Below are 27,186 nucleotides of genomic sequence, written 5' to 3' on the forward strand. Positions count from 1 at the left end.
CTTACATTTTTGCATTTTAATATTATACCATGAAAACTTTAGGCAGACACTAAGCCAGAAACAGTTCAAGCTTTTGCCTTCTCCTTTTACTTCCACTCATCTCTAAATGTAAACAACCATTTTGCATATAAAAACAATACAAAAGTAAGTAGGTTTCTTCCCCCCCGAATAACCTAATCTCAATGTAAAACAATTTAAAAATAAGGAGAATGCTTTCAATTTTTTTATAACTACTTTTCTACCAAGGGAAAAAAAGGCACTCTGAGCAGTAAACCCTGTAAAAATTAATGTCTGTTGGTAAGTGGCAAATCTCACATTGTGTTTAAATATGCTACCCTAGAAGTAGTATCTGTCACACAATTAGTATTGCCATGTATTTTGAGAGAATTCCTTGTCACAAGCAGTGCTGCAAAATAAAATATTGCACGTGCTCATCWCATTACTGTGTTCTCTAACACTTAACGAGCCAGCACATTGCATTTTTAATTCCTCTGCTGTAACGAGTAGTGAAGGGCATTGCTGCAGAGGTTCTGTCCTGTCCTGTCCATTCATTAATGGATGCATCTGATCTTTACATTTACTCTGTGGAGGGAAAAAAACCAATCATACTGGACAACTTCTTATAAATTCAAAGAAGTGAACTGACAGAAGTGGTTTTAAACATTTTATTGTCACGATTGTTAACAAAACACCTTCAAAACGTCTGTACATTTCAAACTATTTTGAACTGCAATACCCATTATATAAATGTACGTGTATAGATGCCCTGATGTCTCTGTACAAAGATGTACAATATGTACAGTAACAYTAAATGCAAGCTGTGCAAGGCAAAGTCTAGGCTACAGCTTCATGCCACTGGTTAAAACAAGGCAGAGAACCACAGCTTCAATCAGTTCCTTGTGTGTGAATAAATAAATGCAGGTATGTATGAATATTTGAAAGGAGCAATTAGATTTGCAAGCTCAGTTCAGCTAGAACACATGCAGCTGACTGGAAGAAATACAGCAGTAGTTTTGTGAACTCTTTCCACTGCATCACTTTGTTCAGTTGAAATACCTTTTCAGGATTCAGCTGCTATGCATGAGCTGAGGTGGTGGCAGGAGCTCGAAACTTTGGAAGATATAAACCAAATTTATTTTCTATACCAGCAAATGTAGCTGTAGCAAGTCTGTATCCTCCTATATGTGCAGGGTTAACAGGAGGAAGATCTGAAATTCGAGTTTTTGGAGTAGATTCTGATCCAACAGGTTTGCTGTTTGAACAAAGAAAAAAGGTATTTTTATTAGTCTAGATTTCACACAAAAATATTTTAAATAGACTTACTCAGGCTTAATTACTTAAGTCTTTTTTCTGAATATGGAAAACTGTTAAAACTGACCTTAATTAATGGACTCCTATGGTGAAGTGAATGAGGTCAGACTACTACTTAAATTTAAATCAAACCCAAAGCTGAAGATACATTTTTACTGATACTTTTGTAAATTATTTTAACTTCCAGTGTCACGAGGAAAATGGACACAACTATCTTGCTACAATGGAAATACAAAGCAGTTTGTGGAAATCATAGCCTCTCATCTRTTTAGAAGTGGCATGCAAGTTTCCCTCAATTACGTAAGGATGGGGGGATTTTTACATTCTGCAATTTTAAGTACAGGTGCTCAAAGTCAACAAGTTTTAATGAGTCCCATGTAAGAAATGTTTGGGKTTTTTTTCTTTAAATTTGGCAGTTACTTTGTGCAAGCTAAATAACAAATATTTGACTTACTGGCCTCCAAAATCAACATAAAACCATCTCTGCAGAAGTTCATAAGTCACCAAAGTAACACCAAACTGGGGTGAAGATCTGAACACACGAGCTGTTAAATATTACAAATCATAGTGTTAAACAAATAAAACAATATCTCAAGAGAGAAGCTAAACATTTTTAACAAGGTGTTATGTTTTTCACAATCAGACCTTATAAATACTGCTCTGATTTGAGTCCTTAACAAAGCAAGTGCTAATTTGCAGATTTGGGGTCAGCCTTAATWATTTTTTTCTCACCTCCAGCTCCCTTCCACAAAGCAGAAGGGCCTTCYTCCCTCAGAATCTTTCTGAAGCAGTCAATAACTCCACTGTACGTTGTCTGACCGGCGCGAGCTGCCACTTGCAGTCTTGTCTTGATGACATCAGCAGGGGTTACCAAAGAAGCAGCAGGCACACCTTTTAGGAGAAACCACGTTTGATTTGCACAAAGGATCTTGTAAAAGATGGAACACTTACAACTGAAAAATATAACTGCAAACTTTCATATTTTTTACAAGGGCTAGGCATTAAAAAAAGYGCAGATTCCTACTCTTGATGCTCATAAAAACTGTTGTGCCTGATAGAATCATTTTGACTTTCTTCTAATTTAAAGGCTGTAAGTGATAGCAAAGGAAATAAACTATCAAAATAAACTATCAAAAACCATTCTTGCCATCTTCTAGCAGCCTGGCAGTAGCAGTAGTTTGAAACAAGATAAAATTTCCTCTATTTATAATACATAAAAATTAGTTGTGTAAATTTACTGTATTTATTTATACTCTACAACATACTTTGCAAATTACATAGACGATTTGGGAATTGGATCCTTTGCATACATTTGTTAAAGGTGTTGATGAGAGAAASTACTCCTTAAAAGCCCTATTCCACAGAAAAATGTCTAAACTGCTGTTTGGACTGTTCTGTAGGAGAATAGATGCTGCTTACTTCAGTAGGCAAGCCATAAAAAGACTGAGGACAATGAAGGTGTTTTACAAGTCTGCTTAGTACCAACAACGTGGTATGACCCAACAGTGATGGAAGAACAAATCTCCACTTCAAGGCACCACTCTTGGCTTTCTAGTCAAAGGAAAAGTTTTCACAAATGTACTCCACAGTATGTAACTGTGCTGAGATATTTCTGAATACTTCTGAATACTGTAGAAACTTCATCTCCTTAAAAGGGGAACCATCTTCTGATTTAAAATTCTGAAATTAGTTTTTACTTATGTTTAACTTTTACAACTGGTTAATATTGAACTAAAAATTTTAACAAGTCACTGACTTGCATGGCTGATGATAAACTGTAGTGTCACTGACCAATTCAGGAGGTTTTAAAGGAAAACAGAAGCACTCTTTTCCTTTAGCAGTTAAGCCTGCAAGCATACACAAATAGCAATCATATGCAGATTTTCCTTACAGGCAGATCCCTTCAGACTGTATTCTTCCCTGCTGCACATGCGTACTGGGTACCATGCTTACTGAGTAAGCAACTGAGAATTTGAAATTTTCAATCCAGAGAGGCAGATTCCTGTGCATGCTATAAAAGTAGGCCWATGAGATTTACACATATTTTTAATAGGGTTCATCACTTAGCATGAGTAACACAAAAACACTAACGAAACAAAGACTAGCTGGGAAGTTTGCAATCTAAAAAAAAGTMTTATAGGAAATACAAGGTAATATATTGAAAATTATATGTGAGTATTGTATAAGWAGCGAAATAATTACACACTTCTGGCAGCTCTGCAATAGTAACAGAGCTACAAATCTGTTAGATGTGTCCTAGGTGGTCTCCCTTCCTGCCAGCACAACGAAGACACCAATTGGCACAGAGCAGGTGCAGCCTGCTAGGCTGCAGACACTTGATAGACACTTGATAGGCATCTATCAAGTCCAATATGGGAAACTGCTTTTTACACACAGCCACTCATGATGTATATATACAGTGAATCCTCACGACTGTAGCAAGTAGCAAAGAGTCTTGCTCAGCCCAGTGGTGTTTCTGAACTGCAGATTCTGACACTGAATCATTCAGAGTTGAGAGGCTGCGTGCAGATACCTGGTGTTCATTTGCTGAGCTCAKCCTTGGCAGTGCAGAATCTGGCAATCCCTATGTGCACATTTTAATATCCACCTGTAGAGTTCTAACATCTAGTATTTCTATACCCCTTGCCATTTAACACAAACAACTGTTTATCACAGCTACATATTTTCTTTATACTGAACTTGTTTGAAAAGTCTTAAAATATTTTAAATTTAAAGAGTATGGTATTTCAGCTTCTTTACAAACTAATGTCCTATTTTCAGCAATTACATTTGAACAAAGTTTCTTTTCAGTTATTCCGGAATCCAAACCTGGGTAAGTAATTTTCTTCTTAGCTCTTATGATCTCTCATTTTATGTTCATCAAAGATTCAAATTAGCCTTCAACTCTGAGAGCTCAGTAACAAGTAAAACCCCATTGAGACAGACAGATCAAATTTGACTGCAAGTTGCTGAGCTGCATTACGCTGTTTATCCACATTATGCAAATGTAATTAGCTCTCATCAAAATTACATCGCCTCCCACTAAGGATAACAGTGATCAAATTTAGATTAAATGAGATACAATGGTACAGCACCCTTCCTTTATATGGGGCTACTGAATGAATATTAAATATTACTCACTAAAAGAAGAAAAAAAATTACTTTTAGGAAACATTCCGAAAAATTACCTGCAATGGCTCCAGCTGCAAGGAGATTAAGCCCTCCCACATGGCCACTTTCATCAGCAAACATCAGTTTACTGTGGGCATAAACTGGAAAGTAGATTGCAGAAAAGGGAATGTCTCTGAGGAAACATGCTTTGGCACCCTGACACAGAGAAAAGAGAGAGAATACAAAAATATTCTSTAAATAAGGCTGAAATTGATATTCAGCATGTAGTCTGAGCCCAGAAAGTACAAACTCTTGATATACTACATAAATAACAGAAAGTAAAATATCTTAGGAAACAGATGATACTGGGAACTTGAAAATAAGAATAAAGTACATCTAAACTAAGTGTCTAGAATGAGGAAAATTCAAGGTTCATGTATAATTTTTCATGTCAATCCTGACATGAGTACTTAGGATCAATACTTTTTACACACTGTGTGTCCAAAGGCAATGAAGAAAGTGACAAAGATCAGTCTTTGTATCTGACAACCAGGGAAGCACCAAGACGAGTCTCTTCAGGCCCTTTTTCCAACAAATACAAAGGCACTACTAAAATACCAGTGAGCACTCTAAGATCACACTGATCATCATCTGTTTGAGCAAAGAAGCTGCACTGGAAGGTTAGCAAAAAGAGAAAAAACACTGAAAATTGGGAGCAGTTTAGTAAGGACGTACAATGGTCACAAATCTCATCTACTAAATTCAAAACAGAAGCTTCAGCTCTAAAAGTAAATGTGCACACTTTTTATAGTATTATTGCAGCTCTATGGACAAATCACAGAAAGCCATGTTTTCTAAGTGCACAGCTAATACAACTGCTAAATTTACGTATTACCCCTTGCACTGGCAGAAAATACAGGAAGAAACACTCTWCCTTGTTTAAGAAAACTAATAGCTTCTGCTCCATTACACCTGATCTGTAATGATGGCAGTAAGTGTACCTGCAGGGAAGGAATCTGTTGACTGGCATTCTGCTGAAGTACCATACAGAACAGGCTTTTTTCAGTGGAATTTATTGACAAATCCCACCACTTAACTTCTTAAAAATCTGAATCCTACTAAACTCCACTACTGTTTTACTGCCATCAAATTATTAAGACAAAGAGAATATCCTGCTGCAAAGATAACAAWAGAGATACAGAGATTCAAAATAAATATAAGAAAAACGCCCAGGGAAAGCTAAAGAAACTTTTCACAAAACACCAAATGAAATGAGCAGTGCCAGAAGCCAGCAGGTCTGCAATACAGGACTCCCTGTAGCTTGGCATAAAAGCCCAAAGGATAGAATGGGGGAGTACTTTTTGTATCCCACTGCCATTAATATAGAAGTGAGTTTTCTTCAGTTTTCCACTGTGGGGCTGCCCTGCAGGAAGAGATTGGTTTTAAATTCAAAATATGTCTTTGTTTTTAACAGTTTTTGCTTCAACAACATAAAAGTTTAGCATAAAACCATGAAGCCACACAAAGCAGAAGTACATACCTTATAAAGACCAAGAAAGCCTAAATCTTTTATAACAGAGAGGGCACTGACTCTGGGTCCTGTAGTAATTTCTCCTGCTACCTGCAACCGAATCTTTACAATCTCCAGAGGATTAGTGAAGATGACCTGGGAAGCTCCTGCCTGCAAACCCAAAGAAAAAGAAAATCAATTGTGTTACTAGAGCATGTGGTGACATACTGACTTTTGCACGGTGATGAGTACCTTCACTTCTCACTCCACRGATGATATTGTCATGTAAAAATATATAAAAATTTAATAAAGCACCTGCCTGGAAGTTAAAAGCCACAGATCATACATCATGGGTTTGTAAAAATACATTTTTACATTTATATTTTTATAGTCCCCTGAGGTGAATTAATTCAGTTTGTCTCTGCTTTTCTCCTTGACGTCACTTTCTAGAAGTCATGTCTGTGTTTAAAAGTCTATTAGATATTACAGGAAATACTAAACTAAAATAATCATTAGACTTGTGCTACTAGAGCATCAAATACACATAAAGACCTTATGTTTATTCAATAATAATCCATCACCAATGTGCAGACATGCTATTTGCATTATGAAGTGATGTGGTTTAAAAGGTAAATTTGCATTTAACAGTSTAATTTTATATTATTAGAAAAGGTGTTTGGAGTTTTGTTTAGCAGTCTGTAATAATCCTAAGTGGAAGCAAAATATAAAATTTAAATAGGAAGTCTAACATTTCAAAATATGATACTAGACAGAAACAGGATCATATCTTTGAGCTGARCATGACAGATTTTACTTGCAGGAAATACTCGACAGTGTTGAAGGACTACCCTGCAAAATTCCTAGCAGTAGTGTTTTAAAGCTGCTTCTGATTCTGCACTTTAACCAAAGACTCTCAAAGAACTGCATTTCACATTTGAAGGAGATTCAATCTGACAGTTCAGTTTCAGAGTTTTTAAACCTGTTTAAAATGACATGTTTAGATTTCTCCCTGGTTTCCTGTAGGTACTACCACTCACTTCTGAAGAAGCATGTGGTTCATTACAAACCAGCTATATATTACTAAGCTTGTTATCCTCTCCTCTTCCTCCACCTTTTTTCATTTAAAAATTAAACCCACTTCCTTAAAATTGATGGCATATACCCACTCACGTACAGTCAACTTTAAAAAGCATTTCTTGCACAATATAAAATCTCCTCTTAATTCTGATCTATTCCTCCAACTAATCAAATTTTAGTGAAGTRAACAGATGCAGAATATCTGCAATTAAAACTTTTTACGCCTTCCGAATAGCCCAGGAAATAAACTCTTTTTGTGATACTGGGGGTGTGGTGCAGTAAAACCAATAGTCTGATACAGCACCTCCTGGACAGCCAGAATGGTGTGCTCTGCTAATCCATTCACTACTAATGAACACTAATCCTTGCTGCCTATAGCAAAATCCCCCTCTCTCCAGCAACCGGCAGAATAAATTTGAGAYTAGCCCTGAAGCACAGTTTAGAAGTTGGTAATCTGAATTATTCTAGCCTAGAGACAAAAGAGTATTGCAAACCTCGTTAGCTCTTACAAACAATGAGCCAGCACTTTGGCARTATCTATGGGCTGGGGACATGGAGCAGCATCACCTTCACTGACCAAGCATCCCATACTTCACTGAGCATTGACAGCCTTTTATTGTGAGCCCTATTTATTACTTCTCGCAATATTGACATTTAAAATCATCACTACAACAGCATTACTGAAGCACCTTGACCCAAGCAGTGGGAGATCAACCCCTCCTTTTGATTAATTATCTCCACTGTAGTAATTACTGTCTTTGACACTTCCCACTCACATAATCAGCCTATACAGTTAATATTAATTTTATTCCCTCACTTCTTCACCTCTCCGAAAGAAAATAAAATCCTACATTTTTGTGGACATTTGTTGCTACCATCAGGAAGATCACTAGAACTCCCAGACCAGCCAAAGTGATTCCCGTCTTCTCTGTTCCTTGGACTTACTGCATTGTGTTTGCCCAGTTATCTGACACCACTCATGTCCAAAGGCATTCTTCAGACTCTCTTAACTTCTCACTTTTTTTTTCCAGCTCACACACACCTATGCATGCCAGATCAAATGGCTGTCTTGCTAGGCAAAGTTCCAATCTAAAGAAAATTTATAAAATTTGCATCTGACAAGTTCTATTAAACCACCAGTTTTTTTGTTTGTTTCTTTTGCATTAAGCATAAAACTAATTTCAAATGTTTAGCATTTCCCTGTATCATTTAAAGAAATAATCCTGGTAGAGAAAAWGTTAACCAGCATGCTCTGGCTACACAATACAATGGACCACACAAAAAATTCAAGCAAYTTTAAATTGCAACATTAACCTAGAAATTAACTCCTTCTAGACAATTACCAGCTACCTGCCTATTAAATATGTATTATTTGTTTACATGTATATGCGAAATTCCTTTTTTTATTTTTAATGTTAAAAATTAGCACATCCTGCAGAGCAGCCAAAATAACTCTTCCTATCTGCCTAACACCCACCACAGAAACACAAATAGGCCAATTTGTAAACATTTCTATYTTCCATCCTGAATTCAATCTTCCTGCAATTAACGTTTTCCTCTCCTAGGTGCACAGTTGCCTACCTTTCTGTTAAAATCAGCCACAGCCCTCTTCTGATACAGAAAGTAAAAGACTCTGAACACAACACATTTTAATAATTTAGTAGCAACACTAATTATACATACAATGTTACAAATTCTATATCATTRATACAGAATTATGTATTCCAACAGTATTAAAATATTATTTGTTGATCAGGTTACTGAGCAAAATAAAATAAAAGGAAAACCTTACACTTATTAACAGAAAACCCATTAAAAAGCTCTTTAATTACACCAACACTTAGAACACTGAGTATTTACTGCATGAAGACTTCTCAACAGGCTGCCTTCTCAAAAAGAGCTGTAAGTACCTAGATTCCCAGTTAAATACTCCCTGTTAGCAATATGTCCTTCTCTCCAAGTCCTGACTTATACTGTTTTACTTGAAGCTCGGCAAACTTTTCTGCCCAGCAGTGATTTGAGTCACACAAAGAGGAGCGCTGCATTCAGTGGAGTGGCACAAAGGAGTTAGGTCCCTCAGCGGATCACAAGTACAGACAGGACAAGCATTGACTTTAATATAGAACATGTAACATAAAAACCCTCACTTTTTCACTRTGTGTTTTTTAAAGAATGACTGCAAGGGTTGTTTGTTTGTCTGTTTGTCTTTTTTATTTAAGTAAAAGATGGCCTATCTATCTGACGAAGAATGTGTGGAGGCAGAGGAGAGTGCTACCCTTGGGGAGCAGAAGAGCACTCTGCAAAAGAGGATGCAGAGGAAAATGATACAAAAAATCTCCAAATAAAAATGAACTGGAACCATGTAGGTTTGCAGTACAAATCTCCACGCTCCTGTGTAAATCATTAGCAATCAGCATCATTCTTGTTCAAARTCTCTTACTTGAGCTGTCAGCTATGTATGTTAAACACGTGTGCATGTGTATATGCACACAGAGGTATACACKGCAGTCCTTGAATTGCTTTTGGAGATGGTGCAGTAAATCTAGATTTCTCTCCCATAAAAACCTCTCTTCACACATAAATTGCAACAGACACTTTAAAAAAGGTTGACAAATTTGTTTCTGAATGGAGGTTATTCATACACATCAAAAATACCAGTAATAAAAGCTTCTACTTAACCTTAATGTCATGTAAAATAACTCTACAAGGAGCAAATAAAGGAACTAAATCTGACAGCAAAGGTTATGAGAGAAAAGATGTAGTTTGAGATCCCACAGCAAACGCCCCATGACATGCCAAGGGCTGAAGGAAATACACAAATGACCCTGCAACATGAGACCTTTTGCCCTTTCCAATTCCACCCGAGAGGCATATGCTGCAAAGGAGGAGAGGCCTATTTCAAGCCCTTCCTTCCTTCCTTTTTGAAATCACCACATCCTGGACCACAACTATGTCCCACAGAAGCAGCTAAAAGAAGATGTTAGATAAAACAGTCTTGTTTAGAAACATCAAAAGAACTTGCACTTCTTTTTCAAGGCAAAGCTGACATTKTTCATGACACTAAGCTTACTATCTCTTTTATTAAACCATTGTTTTCTCCCTGATTTTAAATGTCCACAACAGAAATCAAGATAAAGGAGTAAAGTTTAATTCTGCTTCTAACTTCATGTTTTYAAGGTATAATAAAAGAAGTAGCATATCTTCAGGATTTTGAAGGAAAAGCAGTCTGACAGCTATAATTCTGTATTTTTGGGTCTGTTAAACAAAACCATTAACATTTTACATTATTTTTTTCAAAAATAAATATTTGACACATTCCTATAATACCCTGCCTGATAAACTTACATACATTTTTGTATGTATGTATACACACATAAATACATAAAAATTATTTTTACAAGTATACCAAAATATTTAGACTAAATATTAGATTTAATGAAAGCTTCAAAATCAGTGTAAATTTGGACCTCTCTGTGCATGTATATGCAAACACAAACACACATACACACATCCTGACCTCTAATTATCAACAGATGCATTGCCTACACCTCCAAGGGTTCTTAGACCCTTTCTGCCTGACACCCCACATCATCTTTCTCCCTRCAGCATAAAGCAAAAACATCTTTCTGATGAACCACAATTCATCCATTCAAAATGCTAAGCACCATGCACAGGACAGGAAGAATCCATTTCTTTCTCTGAACCTCCTAAGAAGAATTACAGCCTAAAATCGCGGTATCTTTGTCTATGGTTAATCATGAATCATTTGCACAGCATTAGATGTCTACTTCAACACTGCTTCCCAAGTGAGGATGAGCAGCTGCCCTACAGCACCTTGCCCTTCACAATGTACTCACATGTGCCATGCGTGTAAGCTCCTCTGGGAAGCACTGTCCATATCAGGCATGCGCTCTCTGCTTCCCAGGCCTCTGTCGGGATAGAGGAAAGCATTGCCAAAGCCTCACTCAGTCTCCCTGCAACTCAAAGCTAACAGTAGCTGAAAACTTCAAAGGCAGGAATGCAGGTTAATCACCGAATTACAATGAAATGTAATTCAATTAATTACAGTAACAGTAGGGAAAGAAAATGTTTGCTTTGAACATGTGTAAATGTGGATAGTACCATTAATGATTAACAAACCAGCATACTTCAGGCAAATGGGATATCAGTGTTATCCATCAGGACAAGAACCCTTTCACTGACAGGTATGACCTGACTGCTGTAACTGAGCTGCCCCACATAGCTGCTCTGCAGTTTTCAAACACAGCTACAGCTTGAGAGCAGCTGGGAATATCTGGGCTCTGACAGAGCAGACCCTACACTTCCCAGTGGCATTTACATCACCCAGCAGCCAGCAGGTATGTTTAAAGGAGCACAGTGCACAGGCTGCCTGCAGGAGGTCCCTGCCCTGCAGTAAGGAAGGAAAGACAACAGACAGGCAGCTGATCATATCAAGAGGCCATTATCTGGGCGAAGCCTTTGTTAGCTGCAGTGAGAATGAAGATGTTTCCCCTTAGTGGGAATGCAAGTTCACTCCAGAAACTTACAGAAGCTGAGAATAACTGGAGCCTGAGAAGTAAGATTTTGGCTTAAGTGGTGTAGCTCTCTTGGTGTTAGCATTTCTGGAGGAGGGATGTGCCTGTGAGCAGCCTTTTGCTGGCCAGTGCAGCACTGCTTGCAGATACTCCAGAGCTGAGCATACTGGCCAGCTGACACAAGGTCTCACAAAATCTCTACGGTCTTAATGTCAAAGGTTTCACCGGTCCTTACGTGTGGGTCTTAGACTGTAACACCACACATAAACTTTGATATGGCACTGCCATCCACAGAGATTTTGCTATGTCTGCTACAACCTTTCCCAAGCTCCCTCCACTTCCTCACAAGAATTCTTTCAATTGCTGTTTGAGGATTGTGGCATGCACAATGTGCTTTTGTATACCTTGCAAGAGGTCTCTGCTGTAAACTCTGTAAAATGGCTGAAAATATGCCTTGCTCATCTTGTTCATCCACCAGCAGTTCCATACCAGAAATGATCAAAAACTGTATTACTCCTGTTAATGAGGAGATAGTCCAAGACTAAACACAGGTAAGTGAGAATCAGAGACAGTAAAAAGTACATCTCTGAGAACTACATGGAGGCATAATGCCACTTCTGATACTATGACAATGAAAAGGTATGTTTTAATTTTAGCCTGTATTTACAGTGTACTATTAGCAAAATATTTAAGTGTTGAATAGTAAAGAAAAGCCACAAAGAACCAATTTACACAAATTCAGATGCTGAAAAAAAAATTTTGGCATATATAAAACCCAAACATCCTCACAATATCCCACAATTTTGTACTAACAGAGAGAGAAAGAAGAGAATAAAGGAAAAATGAAAGGTAGCATCACCCAAACACAAAGCCTTGTGTGGCCCTGCAAGGAAATGGACTAAGCTTACTTGTGGCACTTCCTTGGATGTAATTGTTGGTTGCACCCCATAATATTTTGTAGAAAGACAGAACACAATAACACCAAAAGTGTAAAGACCAACACAATTCCCAAGCAAGTCAATACAGAAAAGAGCTGTTACAATGAGAATGAAAAGGTCCAAGAATGAAAAAAAGGAAGACGAATATCAAATTGATCCTGCTTTAGCCAACTGATATTTTCAGACTCTTAACCTTATAGGCTTGATAACAATGATTCTGGTATTTAGGAAGAAGTGGAATTGCTAAAATTGAACTAACCAGCAGTGCAGACAGAAATCATTCTACTGGTAAGGTATCAAATGATCCAAAAGAAGCTTAACGAAGTAACACCCCTCAGGTTGATAAATTGTGGCCAACCCCTCATCTATAATTTTGTTTAAAATTCTCCCAGATTGAGTGAGAATAATATTATCTTGAAAAAGGAGATGAAAATATCAGCTAAGACAGTCAGCTAGCAGAAAATGTTGTGTTTGTAGCAGACTACAAATCTGCTCATCTTCAAAAAAACACCCAAATTTCTGAAAGCTTATCTGAAACTCAATTTCTCGCCAATTTTTGCATGTTCATTATAGTAAGACAATGAAGTTATTTTGAAAAAGAAGTACATAGTAGGAAGTGAAAAAGCCCTTACTGTAGATTGAATTTATTATTATGCTTCAGTATAAAACAATGTAAAATAATAAAACTCATTATCAGATGTTTGATTTTAATTACGAGTTTAAGCACAACACAAACACTAACGAATTATATTCCCTTCCATTATAAGTGACCTGTATTTGCTTTCTTTGTTACTGAGCTTTCTAGAAAAAGGTTAGTCTTCTGCTAGCTATACATGAGAGTTGCTTTCTCATATTTCTCAGAAAATAAACTTTATACACTGACAGGTGAAGACTCAAGCATGTACCAGGCTGCCAAATTCAATCAGGCAGAACTATAAGCAGCCTCCCTTCAGGGCTGTTTCTTTGAATTAAAAGTTTGCAGAGGTCAACAACCTTTCTGCCCCAGGTTTYGTTGTAAGCCGAGGAGGTTTTCTACCAGCCTGTCAGCCTACTCAACTGGAAGTTATTAGTGTTCTCTGCTACAAAAGAAACCTAACTCAAGGATTAAACATATTATAGGGTTAACAACTGTCGGGGAATCTCACAAATGAAATTAGCCAATGTGCAAAACCAAAAGAAATCTATCATCAATATCAATTCAAACCACTTAGAGATTGCTAAAACATGCACTGAATTACAGCCCTCAATTTCMACAAAAACATGGCTTGTTTTTAAACTGTATTTAGATGAGGGATGTAATTAGTGGACTAACACAGTTACATTTTATACAAAGTAATTTAAACAGACAATCCACTCACACCTATTACCTGAAAGGTAAGGCCATATTGTCCCTTTTTTCCGTATTCTTACAAACAGAAAAAAAATCACATGTAGCAAACTGAAGAGTGTATTTCTTTTCTTTCTTAAAAGGTTCTTAAAACCTTCAGCAAGAAATAGATTTTCTTAAACCATTCCAGACCTTCCCCTTAAGGAAACTCAATCATGCCTATAATCCATTCTCAAGGAATACCTGTATCTTCCCAAACTAATGATGAATGGCAACCCAGCAGAACATACGGAAAGGGAGAACAGGCAGGCTCTTCTTTGGGCTTTGTGAATAAAACCACTGCTGAAACGGAACGTTACAAACTGGGCCAAAAGAGCTGTTTAAGCACATCATTCCAAGGGAACTTAACTCAGAAATATGCAAAGCTTTCCAAACAGAAAAAGTACTTTTTTTAGTTCTTGTGATTTGAAAAAAAAGAGCACTCTTGTTCAAATCGACAAAACACACCCATTAACTATCATTCCAACTATTCTGGACATGACTGAGAATCAATTTTTCCTAGGAGTACAGGACAGATACTTACACAGCCTCCAGCAAGGACCTCTGCAGGGAATGGAATGGAACCATCTTTCTTAGTAAATTTGTCTCTGACAAAGTCATTAACCTAATAAAGATACAATATATTATACACTATTTTAAGTTATTTTCCTTCTTATTAATATATATCAAGTACATCTGTAGCCATATATATTAGAATGCTTGTAAGTGGTCATCTTTCACACATTTTAGGAAATAAATCCTGTGCACGTTAACAAATAAAAGGATGTCAGGGAGAAAAAAAAAAAAAGATACGTACAGTTAGCTTAATAGCCTTTTCTGGAGCAACACCTATCAGCTGTGGTAACAAGCCTATAGAAACAAAGACATCATAAGGCAACATTATCTTCCTAATAGAGAAATTAGTATTTTACAAGTGCTGTACAGAAATGCCTTTCTGCACARGGGATATCCTCTGAGGTGGATGGCATTTAGGTATGGGATGCTGCTAGAGCACTGCATATTCATACCAGTACAATTTTGGTTTACAATTTCTGTTGAAAATTACAATCAAATGGGTGACCAGATCTGCCTTCCTCGACCAAGTCAAGCCTGATGCTGTTGCTGTACAGAAGGAAAGAAGTTTAAGGGCCAAATATATACCTTGGACATGTCTGCTACATAAAAGTTTGACTTTTTCAGCCCCTTAGCATCATTTTCCTATACASCCTGCAATCACTTTTTAGAATAGAATAGTAACTGTGAGATATACACATGACTATGATAAAAGATCAACTCACTTCTACTTGACTCACTAACCTGAGTTTTCTGAAGACTCAAGTCGGGTAAGGATATAAAGGATTTTCTCTTGCTCAGTTCAACATGGTAACATGAACTTCTTTAAAACCTATTACTAGTAAGTATTTTTATCTCACTAAGAGGAGATATTAGTGGACAGAAACCGATTTTGGCAAAGCCCTTGCTCCTGGAAAATAGCTACTATCAAAATGAATTGTCATTTGACAAGTGCACATATATTTTTCTAGGAACTAATAGGTTTAAAAAAAATCAGTAGATGGCAGTCTTAACTTCCTAACATAACACATTAGAACAATATCTGTTATTCTTAAATCCATTTTCCCCATGGTCATTTTGGCATATGAATAGATCATAAAACCTAAAGAGAGTTGTTTTTACTAGATATGGTCACTTCCTAATGTTATTCTATGGTCATGGAATATAATTTTGTCAAGTGTTTGCCACTTAACTAACAAAAAAACCCCACAGCAACAAAACCATATTGATGCTGCYTTCCACTACTTGCTAAGTATAAAGAAATCATAGCTAAAAATGTTAAAATATTCAAAACTCCCAGAAGTACTCAGCCTGCAGAATTTTTACACTACTTCCTTAAAAGCAAGCTCAGAACAAAGGTACCTTAATAGAAAGTGCAGCAGTTAATATATGCAATGTAGCATTTTCTTCCAACATAGTACTTTCTGTGCGATTTACAGACTTACTATGCTGAGGAAAGGTAGTTATTAAATACAAAGAAAGGTTGACAGTAACAAAAAGAAATCRTGCCCTCCCAGCCTGAATTTCTAATTTACCATGAAAAGATAATCCAATTCTGCAATGCCTACACTTAAAAAACCAAAATCACCAGACAAAACAACACAAGGCAATCCCCCCCACTCCCTTTTTCTATGTAGCTAAACTCATTGGGCACACACATTTGGTGTGCCAGAGAACCTGGGACACTGCATGGTCTCGTGAGGGACCTGAGAAGAAACTTCATTCGTTTTGAAGCTGGATGCCAAAACTCAAAATTGTCTTTACTTTCTTGACCAAAATTTGTAAGTTTATATTTAGAATTATGACATTTCCAGTTTGTGTTCAGTTCTATTTTCTAAACTGCAGTAAACAACTACATTGTACCACTGTGTTACGGGACAGATGTCCTGTTACACTACAATACAATTAGGATAATCCAGCTCAGGAATATAAGAACCCAGGAACAGACAATTCCGTAAGTGTTTCTGCTGTTTTGTTAACATAGTTCCCAGAGACCATCTAAACCTCAAATCTTAGTAACATGCTGACCATTAACTGTAACTTTTTCAGAACAATTACCTGAACTTCTTATCCTAAACAATCTTAAAGACAATTATTAAATAACCTATTAAAAAGTTTAGCAAACTGTCATTCTTTCAAACAAGAAGATTTTTGGCAAGTGTAAAGCACTATTTTTAACTCGTCAATTGAATTATCTTTGATTTCAATGTGTTTGGGGAAGGTTAGAAAACAAAAATAAAAATAACAAATTATTTTAGATGCTGCTGTACAAAAGTAGGCAGGGGGAGCAAGAGATAGAAAACAGTACTGTAGAACAGCACTGAAGAATCATTCTCATAGATGTAACTCAAGGAGTATTTGCTTCTGTGAAAGAGTTAGCATCAAAAACAGAAAAAAAAATTACCAGTAAGACATAATTTACACAGACTGCAAATATTGCACTAACTTGGCACTGACATATTGCTTCCCTTACTTACATGCATAGCAAAATCCTGCAAGACTACAAAACACTCTATAGCCAGAACCCACAGACCTCTGCATGCAAAAACTTCTCAGACTGTCCACAAAGGACACAGTCCAGTGTCTTCACTGACAGAACACTTCACAAAGCAGAACAAAATGCCACAGACATCACATTAAGTAAACGTCTTTGATGYAACTAAAGGAACAGATGTACCAATTAACAACTACCTTGCTGATCCTTAGGAAAACTGTGAGCTTCATAAAGTTATGTGAAATTATAATTAAAAATAGAGAATTCAACTAAGTATCTGTTTCACAGGGTAGGCAAGCATGTACCTTGCACATAAGTCACCTTACCAATGCGATTAAAACACTTTCAGAATCTTCTGGGCTAAAACAAGATATCTAAGACAGGCTTCAGTCTAACTTTAAAAAGCTGAATCCCTAACCTATATTTTAGAGTCTTATGCTTTTTTTTTAAATTACAATTTTCTGAGTTCCACTGTTGATCTTTTAAAGTAAAATAGWGCAACATAATTCAAGAGCAGAATGCAAATTTGTTCACCAGATAAAATTATAAAACAAGTCCCATTACCTGCAAAAGTATGAGGCGTAAGATCTGGCATCCAGTTTACAGGTACATTTGAAAATTATTTTTTTTTGTCTCTCAATAAAAAATATTTGCAGTAAAACAAACCTTTATTCCTCAGATGCTAATCTGCTCCTRATGTTAGATCCCAGCAAAAGCTGCAATCCTCAGTTTATGATGTAACAATTATGTCCTCAACACTAACATCCCAAAAATTAGGTCTTGAAACAACTCAAGCAGCAAAGAGCAAATCAGTAACAACAATGAAAAAAAAAAGCCTAGTTTTTCCCAGCAATTATGATGGAGAGTGCTTAATGGAAGATAAATACTGAGCTCAGAAATGAAATCAAAATTAGACATGATATCAGGCATCCTGGTTTTCCCATAGGAAACTAGCTGTTGAGGTATTAAAATAAAAAAGGTGGCAAAAAATTACAGACTTGATACATATATATTCATTTTTTAAATTCACTTACCTCTGTAAAGACCAAAAAAGCCTTCAAAACGCAAAACCTTTTTAAAGCAGTCAAAGCTGTTTTTATACATCAACTCTCCTACGACTGAACCTGTGGAGCGCTGATTCTGCATTCGAGTTTTCACCAGATCTATGGGATACACTGCAGTAGCACCAACAGCTGCAAGAAAGCATTTGGAGTATTATTTCTGAAATATCAAATATGGAGTAGTATTTCTGAATATTGTATTGTTGATCTAGTATGTATTATTGCAAAGATCATCTACAGCATTTATTGAAACATAAAGACTATGTAAGCTGGTAAGACCTTTGATATATTCAAAGTAAGAAAGAACAACACTGAAGGTTCAGAAAAGWAAATGAAGTACTCTTACATACAACAAGGTATGTAGAACAAAGAACACCAATCTGAATTACCACTAAGGAAATTTGTTACTGGCATAGTTTCAAAGGACTGTGGAGGGATTCTAGAACCCAAAYGATAAGGAAAGAAAGGGAATAGCACAACCAAAATGGTTCCAGCTTCCAAATCTTCACATGTGTAGTCCACCTTAGATGATATCAAGTAGTCTGACAAAACAGTGTTAAATTTACCCGAGGTTGAGAACAGAAAGCAGAAATATCACTCACCTCCAGCAATTGAGCCTAAAGTGAACCTGTAAGCTGACTCAGCTATCTGGAGCCAAACAGGTCTGCCTAATTCGCCAAAAGATTGCTGNAACCTGTAAGCTGACTCAGCTATCTGGAGCCAAACAGGTCTGCCTAATTCGCCAAAAGATTGCTGTGTGAGACAAAAAAAGAAAAAAAAAAAAAAAGCTTGGAAATCTGCACAAGAGAACAAAGGCATCTGTAAATTGTTTTTATAATGTTACAGAAAGAAGTTGATAAAAATTGGTGGCTTTATGTCTAGGAGGAATAAGAAGAAATAATCAGTAGATATTCTATTGTGCCTAATGAATGAAGCCCATTTTTCAAATACTGCTTTTAGAAAATATTCTTCCTTACATATTCGTAGTTGCGCCTAAACCAGCCCACAGGTATTACTGAAACTATAATGCTCAAGAAAAAGGCAGAAACTCAAAACAACTTTGCTATTTTCCATTCTGTTGCCTTTGCATTTGTAAGGCATGGAACTCCCCTTTTGACTCAAGTAAAATTCAGCATCTCAAAAGGAATTCAATATCTCACTGACAAGCTCTATCTGCACAGGACATATTTAAAGATTACACATCCATTAATGCATAGCTTAAATGTGAGATTTCATGTCTTCAAAACAAGAAAAAAGTCAATTATTCCTAAAAGTATTCTCCACAAAACCTTTTTAGGCAGCTGTTAATTTACAGAGCAATGCTGACCTCACTCATTTCAATGACATACACTATTGTAAATGTGTTAGTGTTCTAAAGTCTGCCCAGAAAGTATCTGCAGAGACTCATAACTGTATTATTAGATGGCTATTAGAAACAAGATAACTGATAAACGACATATGCTCACAAATTTGCACTATAAAGTATGAAAGATGAGCCAAATTTTATTCTAAACATAAGTAAGACAATTAAAGAATTAATATCATGCAGTATAACTTCTCTGGGCTATCCAAGGGTCCAAGATATTAACTCTTAAACTCAACAGTAAAGCAGATAGTAAAGTCCATTTTCCAAACACAGACSTGTTTTTCTTAAAAGAACCCTGCATATTGTTAGCAGATGTGCTCCTGACAGCATAGCTGGAATGTCTACCRCCCCCAGCCTTCCACAGGAGGCTTTGCTCTGATGCATATTAGGAATTTTCACAAAGATTACCACACACAGAGTTCACATCTCACTCACCAGGGCTACCCAAGCAAGGAACCACCACAGAAAGACGGTGCCCACCTCAGCACAAGCTACTCTCTTTGGASTGGTGTTACACTGGATGGGCAAAAGCCTGCCTTTATTGCAGAAGGTTGCAATTCATACACACAATGGAGGACAAAAATCTATGAGGTCAAGGTGAGATCRTCACCTTTAAAAATATTTTATACCATTTTTCCACAGAATAAAAAGGTACAGCTAAAACCATTTTCCTCCACAAGATATTCTCCTCCCCCACAATACAGCTCAACAGAGAAGAACAGAGAAATTCTAGGTAGCACCAAAATTACATACTATACATGTGGACCAGCATAAAAAAGCATAAATCCAATGTACTGCTTTTACAAACAACAGAAGCAATAAATCCAAAGAATATCCTCATTATTGTAAAACCACTATGATTTCCTACTAAAAAAAAAACCCACACAAAAAYSCCCAAACGAAAATAAAGACAAAATAATCAGAAAAAAATATAAAATTCAGGTATTTCTTTTGATTCATGTAAATAAAAGACACATGCAGTAATATACCCCAAAARGCCTTAGAAGCAGAACTAGTTCTTCATTTCACAGAAATTTTCTCCTAGTTTAGCACACCTGCTGCCTTTCAGCTGTTTTAAGATTATTCTTTTTTCTCTAAGCTTCACACGGTTTTCATCAAAATCCAATCATTGCATTTAGACATTAATCTTAGTGAATGCGCCACTGAATGTTAAAAATCAAATTCTTTCTGAAGAAAATGTCATTTTTATATTATTAAATAAGTGTTCATAAAGTTTTCAGTTTACTTGTGTGTTCAGATGGATATGTAAATGAATGTAATTAATGCTATAGCTTTCATGTCATGAATATTTATAAAGGGAAAATTACTGTAGCTGTCATCCTCATAGGATATTCAGCTGCTAAGCTTTAAAAAAATCTTACACAATGAAAAATAATTGACAAAAAAGTAAACATGGTTGAAAGCAGGCTAATTTTCATTTCTACCAAATCTACATAGAATGATTTTATGTAAAAATCTAGATTTTTTTCTTTACAAAGGGATTTTTAAATCATATAAAACTGATTACAGAATTGGTTTCAATTCCCAGGGACAGCTGGACCGCAGTGGGATGGTATTTACTCTTCATGAACTGGTATCTTTCATTTTGTCTATACACTTAACTTACTGTTAATATAGGGTTCACTTAGGATAAGGTCTAACCAAAGACTGTTAAACTAAACAAAATGAAATTACTTTGCTTTCTGGTGGCTGGTTTTAACACAGAATGTAGAATAAGATGCAAATATAATGTATTACTTCAAGAGTATGAAAAGAATATATTCTGTTCTAGTAGTGAGTGAAACTTTTATCAATGAGTTCATTTTAAAAGAGTACCAAGCTACAAAGGCAGTTCTGAAAAGTGAAATAAGTCAGTATTTTTTCTACTCAGAAAGGTGAGTACTAAGACACTGAATAAAACCAAAGCTGCCTGTGGACTGGCATTACAAAACTTCATTGAAAGTATTTATTAGCCTAGATAAACATTTCTGSGTCATTCCATTCCATCATTTTTGTCGTCAGGAATCCATAGGAACACTGTTACCACTAAGTAGGTTTTGGACATGTATTGGCTCAGATATGTCTAATTACYTAAGGACAACCAAGGGCAAGAGAGCAGTAAAATCAAGAATAGAGTGGAGCTCACTATGTTTCAGAGAATCAAATTATCAAAATCAGCTCTAATAACAGTAACTAAAACAACATTAAGTGAAACACCTGCATAAGGTTTGGTCCTAAATCTTTAGTTTTTACAGCTGTAAAATGAGCCATCAAAGTAAGAAACCATTTATATTCAACATCCAACTGCACAGCCTGGAACTCCTATGCTGTACTTCACACGTGGATGTTTACTAAGGAAACTATGATAAAAGCAAAAACAGCAAACATAAACTTAAAGCTGGTGAAATAAAGAATTGATGTTCTACTACAGTATTTTTCATCTTCTAATTCTACCCTTTTCAAGAATACATTCAAGAATATATTTCAAGTTCGTCTCTACTGTCTAGATCAGATAGCCAACAAGTACATTAAAACTCAATTATCATTTTAGATAAATGGGTAAGCCAATAATTTCATCCTGTTTTTCAAAAAAGAACAAGTTTATAAGTTTTGCATTCAACATTCATATTTTTTACTATCTTTATTGAGTTTGTGTGGCAAAGTTGGGTGTGGGGGACACAGGGGTGGCTTCTGTATGAGGCTGCTAGAAGCTTCCCYCATGTCCAACAGAGCCAATGCCAGCCAGCTCCAGGACAGACCCACCACTGGCCAAGGCCAAGTTCATCAGTGGCAGTGGCAGCACCTCTGGAATAGTCTATTTATGAAAGATGGGGAAAACCTCTGAGCAATGGCAGCTGGAGAGAGGAGTGAGAACTCCAGAACATGTAAGAGAAACAACTGTGCAGGTGCTCTTTACAACGGTCAGTGAATGAGCAGGASGAGATGCTCCAGGCACTGGAGTAGAGATTTCCCTGGAACCCGTGGTGCAGACCATGGTGCAACTGCAGTGCCCCTGCAGCCCATGATGGTGCACAGTGGAGCAGAGATCCACCTGCAGCCACTGTAGGACCCCACACAGGAACAGGTGGAGGCTGCGACCCCAAGGAGGCTGCGACCACATGTGAATCTATTCCTGAAAGACTGCACCATGTGGAAGGGACCCACACTGGAGGAGCTCAGGAAGAACTGCAGCCCACAGGAAGGACTCATGTTGGAGAAGTTCATGGAGGGCTGTGTCCTGTGAAAAGCCTTTTCAGGGGTGAACAAGTCTATTCACTTAAGGAATCCAAGGATCCATATATGCTCATATCTAAACAGGCCATTCTTCAACATGAYACCTCCTACTTTGTTTAGACACATACAGCCTGCCCCATTTCTATCCTTACAGCAATGCACACAGCATGCTTCACTTGTCAGGAACCTGTTTGAAGTGCATTATTATTACTTTTCATTTGCAAGTACATGCAAACATTCACTCAATTTCAATTATTTTTTTCTTCTACTCACCTGCCTCTGGAGTTCTGCCAGGTTGTAAGGTAATGCACCTTCAGCTAGTGGTGCTATTCTCTCAATGTCTGCCAAAGTTAAGCGCCTTTACACSAGGAAGAGAAAAGCAAACTACAGTTAGATAAAGCATCAAACGTATTCAGCACAGTATTCCTGGCCACACCMAACCAAGTACATCTTGGTTTAAAAAAAGACACTCATCATGTCTGAATGCACACCTAAAAAGTCTGCTACACTGCATTAAAGAATGCTCGGAAATGAAGGAAGCACAGATTATTCAGAAGAGAGTTCTTCATTACTAGTAATAARGACTTTAATACACAAATTAAACTATTTCTAGCTACTCCTATGTAAGACTTTGCATGCATTAAAGATTCATGCAAAACATCAACCAGTGTATTGTAGCCTTCTGGGAGTACTGTATTTTGTTATTTCATATGTATACCTATAACACAACAATCAATAATTGCGCTTGATATTCACAATTCACCTACAAAACCCATGTACACAACAAAATCAGTTTACATTGAATAAATTACTGTAACAAAACATAATGGAACACTCAATCTTTTAAAATTAAGACAAAAATAAGTAATCACAGGAAACACAAAATTATGATTGCAAAATGATAAAATTCATGGTTATGTTACCCAGTAACACTGTATAAGTCTGTAAGTTGGTAGAGAATATCTATTTCCAGCGGTGTAACTTGTCCAAAGTGAATTGCAGAGTGTGTAAATTCCTCTGGAGTTAAATGGGAAAGAGAAATGCAACAATTGTGTTAGTCATCAGATTTCCTCTTTGAATCCTTACAAATAACTTTAGTATCATAAAAATGAAGTCTATCACCAAGAAGCAAAATTCATAATACAWAGGGAAAAGATATCTCTAGAACATGTATCCTGAAACAGGCCTTTCCAACACAGACCAAGTCTGACTCCACAACTCTAATTTATGGTAAGAATTCACCAAAGACAATAAAAATCCTCAAATYGGCAAGCTTAATAAAATGAACCCCACAATTTGTGATTCTTGCTTCTGAAGTTCTGCAAAACAGAACAGAATAATTTTCCATTATTCACAGCTTTAAGGACAACTGACTCATCTATGCCCACCATGTCCAGACTTCTTCCTCTGCTAGCTCTGAAAGATCCCAAGCTTAGGTATTCATCTGGCCAAATTACACAACACGTTCATGACCTAACTGGCAAGCTGCAGTTGACAGGTCTGAGCAGTGAAAACACAGCAGCCTTTTTTCTCAAYACAAATCCAAGCAAGATGTTTTTATGTATCTGTACCAAAAAAACATTGCCAGACAATTTGTTAGCACAATTTGGAGGATGAGAACAGGCATTTTATGCTTTCCATTAGGGACAAATATGCAGAGCATAAGAATAAAAGCCAAACAAAAAGGAAGAAAAAAAGAACTTGGCATGCTTTTACCACACCATGATTTGGCTGGTCCCATCCATATACGTAGTAAAATTGATGATTAAATCTGTCATAAAATAGCTACTACAGCACTCTGCTTATGCCTGCCACAAGACTGAAATGTGGCAACCTTTTACATGCACAGGGATTTATTAAGTACTAACTGGCATAATCTATATATAAAATCACTCAGATTTTCCAACTTTACCCATTCTACCACATTCCCTGGGAACTTCCTATTTCCAAGCAACAATGCATCTCCTTCAAGGAGTTGTAAAATCCTCAATATTATACTGACTTGCAGTTACTCATTCAAATCAGTAAAGCCAACACAACTGCCACAATCTTCTCCTTAATGACCTAACTGAAAATACTTACTAATCTGTGAGGATGAAAATCACCTAAAATCAGCTAAAAAAACACCCTCCCAGTGGCCCTAATCTCACATACTATTGCAGCTTCTCACTTGCCTTAAACCATATGCAACACCAATTACCAAATGGAAAGAATTTAAAAATTAATAAAATGTAGGAAATACACCTTACCTTTTGTGACTTCAACATCTCTTCTTGAACCTGCTATATTACTATATATCTTCCTAACAAGATCCATATTATTCAAAAGGGCATTAAATGCATTGAAAAAGGAGAAGCTGACCTGATGTGAAACAGTTCCACCAGCTACCTTTAAAAATCAAATGAATACAGTTAAGTACTTTAAGCGCTTTTACAACATCTTATTACAATTACAGAAACATCTATTTGAGCAAATTATGAAAGAATTACAGATATTTTTCTATTCCTGTCATTTTAAGATACTTTTAATAGAAACACGAGGGAAGAATTATTAGACAGGATACTATTTTTGTGGTAAAGACTGAACACTAGGAAACGATTAGGAAATAATCACATAAGTAGATTATTATTCAATTTATCTGATAGACACACTAAAAGTGTCACTGAATAATTTTCTAAAAGAGAAATGCATGCAAGTGCAAATGCCTACTTCTTGCATCACATACATCAATGACCATTAACTTCAAAGTTTAAAGTTAGTAGATACTATAAATTTTATGGAAGACAGTATGCCTTATAAATAAGGCAAGGCAAGATTTATAGGTAAGATATTAAGATAAAAGTTATTTATCTTTTATATAAATTTCATTCTTATGTAATTTTCATATTACATACTTTCAGATTATAACTTGTATGTCATTACTTTACCTACAGATCTTGCCAGACTACCAGAGCTGTAACCATTCTACCTCTAGAATCTACATACTGATTTTCCAAATTCTGATCTGAAAAAGAAAAGAATTCAAGAGTATATAAAAGGACAACATTGTAAGTAGTCTCCAGCTCCTGAGATGTCATATATTCAAATACAAAAACTGGATGCTTTTATCCTAAATTACTTCTGTTGGATTTGATGACTTTAAGAGTCTTTTCCAGAACGGTTCTACAATTCTGTGATTCCTTCTGTGCCAAGTAGTTTGCCCTGCTCCAGTGGAAAGTATAGTAGACTAACTCAAACTGCTTCCAGTGGCATTTTAAACATGTCAACCAGACTGCCAACCTTTTACTACTGCAGCCAAGGAATGCTTCCATGTTTCACCCTGCCCACTCTATTATGAAGCTGATAATCTCTAGCACCAAGGCTGTGAGTAATAAACAGGTAGAAGACAAAGTGGGAGAGAAGCAGTGTCATTTTAAAACGTTACAGCTATTAAACACTGAATTCAAGGGKTTTTTAACACTTACTGAAACTAAATTTTCTTCCACAAATGGAGTTAGCATATGGGAGCGAATGGTAACCATGATCTCATTGAAATCCAGCCCAGTTATCAAACCACTTTTATTTTTGTCCTTCAATGCAAAGGCTTGTCTTGCATGTTCAGACTGCAGCTCCTAGAATGAATATTCAGAGATAGCAGATTARAAGCAAATTCTCTAACTCACTCTTCACAAAACAATCACCAATTTCATATTTTTATGCTCCAATAGGTGTGAGCATATAGACAACAGCATAACTACAGTTGAAACTTCAAGGCCAGCTCAACTAAAACAGGAAGTCTGCATACTGATCCTATCCACAGATTCATTCCTCTGTCAAAGAAAAACCTCAATTCAACTGTAAGGAAGTGTGCACTTTTACTAAATGATTTGAGAAATTAACTTTGCATACCCATGTCTTGCCTGCTGTCTATTCCTTAATTAAATACTTACCTGCCAGAAAAACCTCTGATACTGATATTGAAGATGCAAAGGGAGTTGATCTCTTACATACCCAACATGAACTATGACTGGGTTATTATATACTAATTCATTGGGAAGTACTTGAAAATAAACAGGAGTACAGTAAAAATTATACAATATAGATTTAGACTGCCCGAAACAGCTATCTCCCATAATGTCAGAAATGGTCACTCATTTCAGACAATTTAAAACTTCTATACACACTGTCAAAACCTTCATACAAAGGTCACTGTGGAAACCTAACCTCAGGATAATAATGATAGTTGTAAATTCTATGTCCAGAAAAARTTGTTTCCTTCTATTCAAGCAAACAATAAAACACATTCAGCTGTCATTCAGACCTCYAGAAACTGCTAAAAACCACCCATATTCTGAAAGACAGTAAGAAGAGGGCAAACCATCTACCTTATGTCACCTTTACAGTAATTTCTAAACTCTCATAACCTCATGATCAAGGTTTTCTATATCAGTTTACAACGAGACTGCTCTGACCCAAGTCCCAAACTCCAAAAGATGGTGTTAGACCAAATGAGAAAAACAATTTTATCTAAAAAGAGGGATAACAATATCCAATTTGCGTACATAGCAAAATTATTGCAACCCATACTAGCCTTTCCTACTAAAGGTTTTTATTATATGACGACAGTGAGR

At 36.4% G+C, this 27,186-nt stretch overlaps 1 protein-coding gene across 1 annotated transcript in view; it reads right to left on the reverse strand.

The window, feature by feature from the left end:
• Nucleotides 1-622: 622 nt before the first annotated feature.
• SLC25A12 (solute carrier family 25 member 12) overlaps nt 623-27,186 on the reverse strand; it is a 46,152-nt gene continuing 19,588 nt past the window's right edge. Inside the window, exons 6-18 of the mRNA XM_057379160.1 lie at nt 26,041-26,187; nt 24,826-24,964; nt 23,500-23,593; nt 22,850-22,934; nt 18,579-18,663; nt 17,950-18,108; nt 14,666-14,718; nt 14,393-14,473; nt 5,963-6,103; nt 4,500-4,638; nt 2,044-2,202; nt 1,766-1,856; nt 623-1,252 (exon numbers count right to left, since the gene is read on the reverse strand). Coding sequence (XP_057235143.1) covers nt 1,075-1,252; nt 1,766-1,856; nt 2,044-2,202; nt 4,500-4,638; nt 5,963-6,103; nt 14,393-14,473; nt 14,666-14,718; nt 17,950-18,108; nt 18,579-18,663; nt 22,850-22,934; nt 23,500-23,593; nt 24,826-24,964; nt 26,041-26,187 — 1,551 coding nt within the window. The 3' untranslated portion in view covers nt 623-1,074. The remainder of the gene's footprint in view (nt 1,253-1,765; nt 1,857-2,043; nt 2,203-4,499; nt 4,639-5,962; nt 6,104-14,392; nt 14,474-14,665; nt 14,719-17,949; nt 18,109-18,578; nt 18,664-22,849; nt 22,935-23,499; nt 23,594-24,825; nt 24,965-26,040; nt 26,188-27,186) is intronic.

The sequence above is a fragment of the Malurus melanocephalus genome, unplaced genomic scaffold (assembly GCF_030028575.1).
Source record: "Malurus melanocephalus ecotype Western Australia unplaced genomic scaffold, MMel_1.1 scaffold_390, whole genome shotgun sequence".
Taxonomy (NCBI): domain Eukaryota; kingdom Metazoa; phylum Chordata; class Aves; order Passeriformes; family Maluridae; genus Malurus; species Malurus melanocephalus.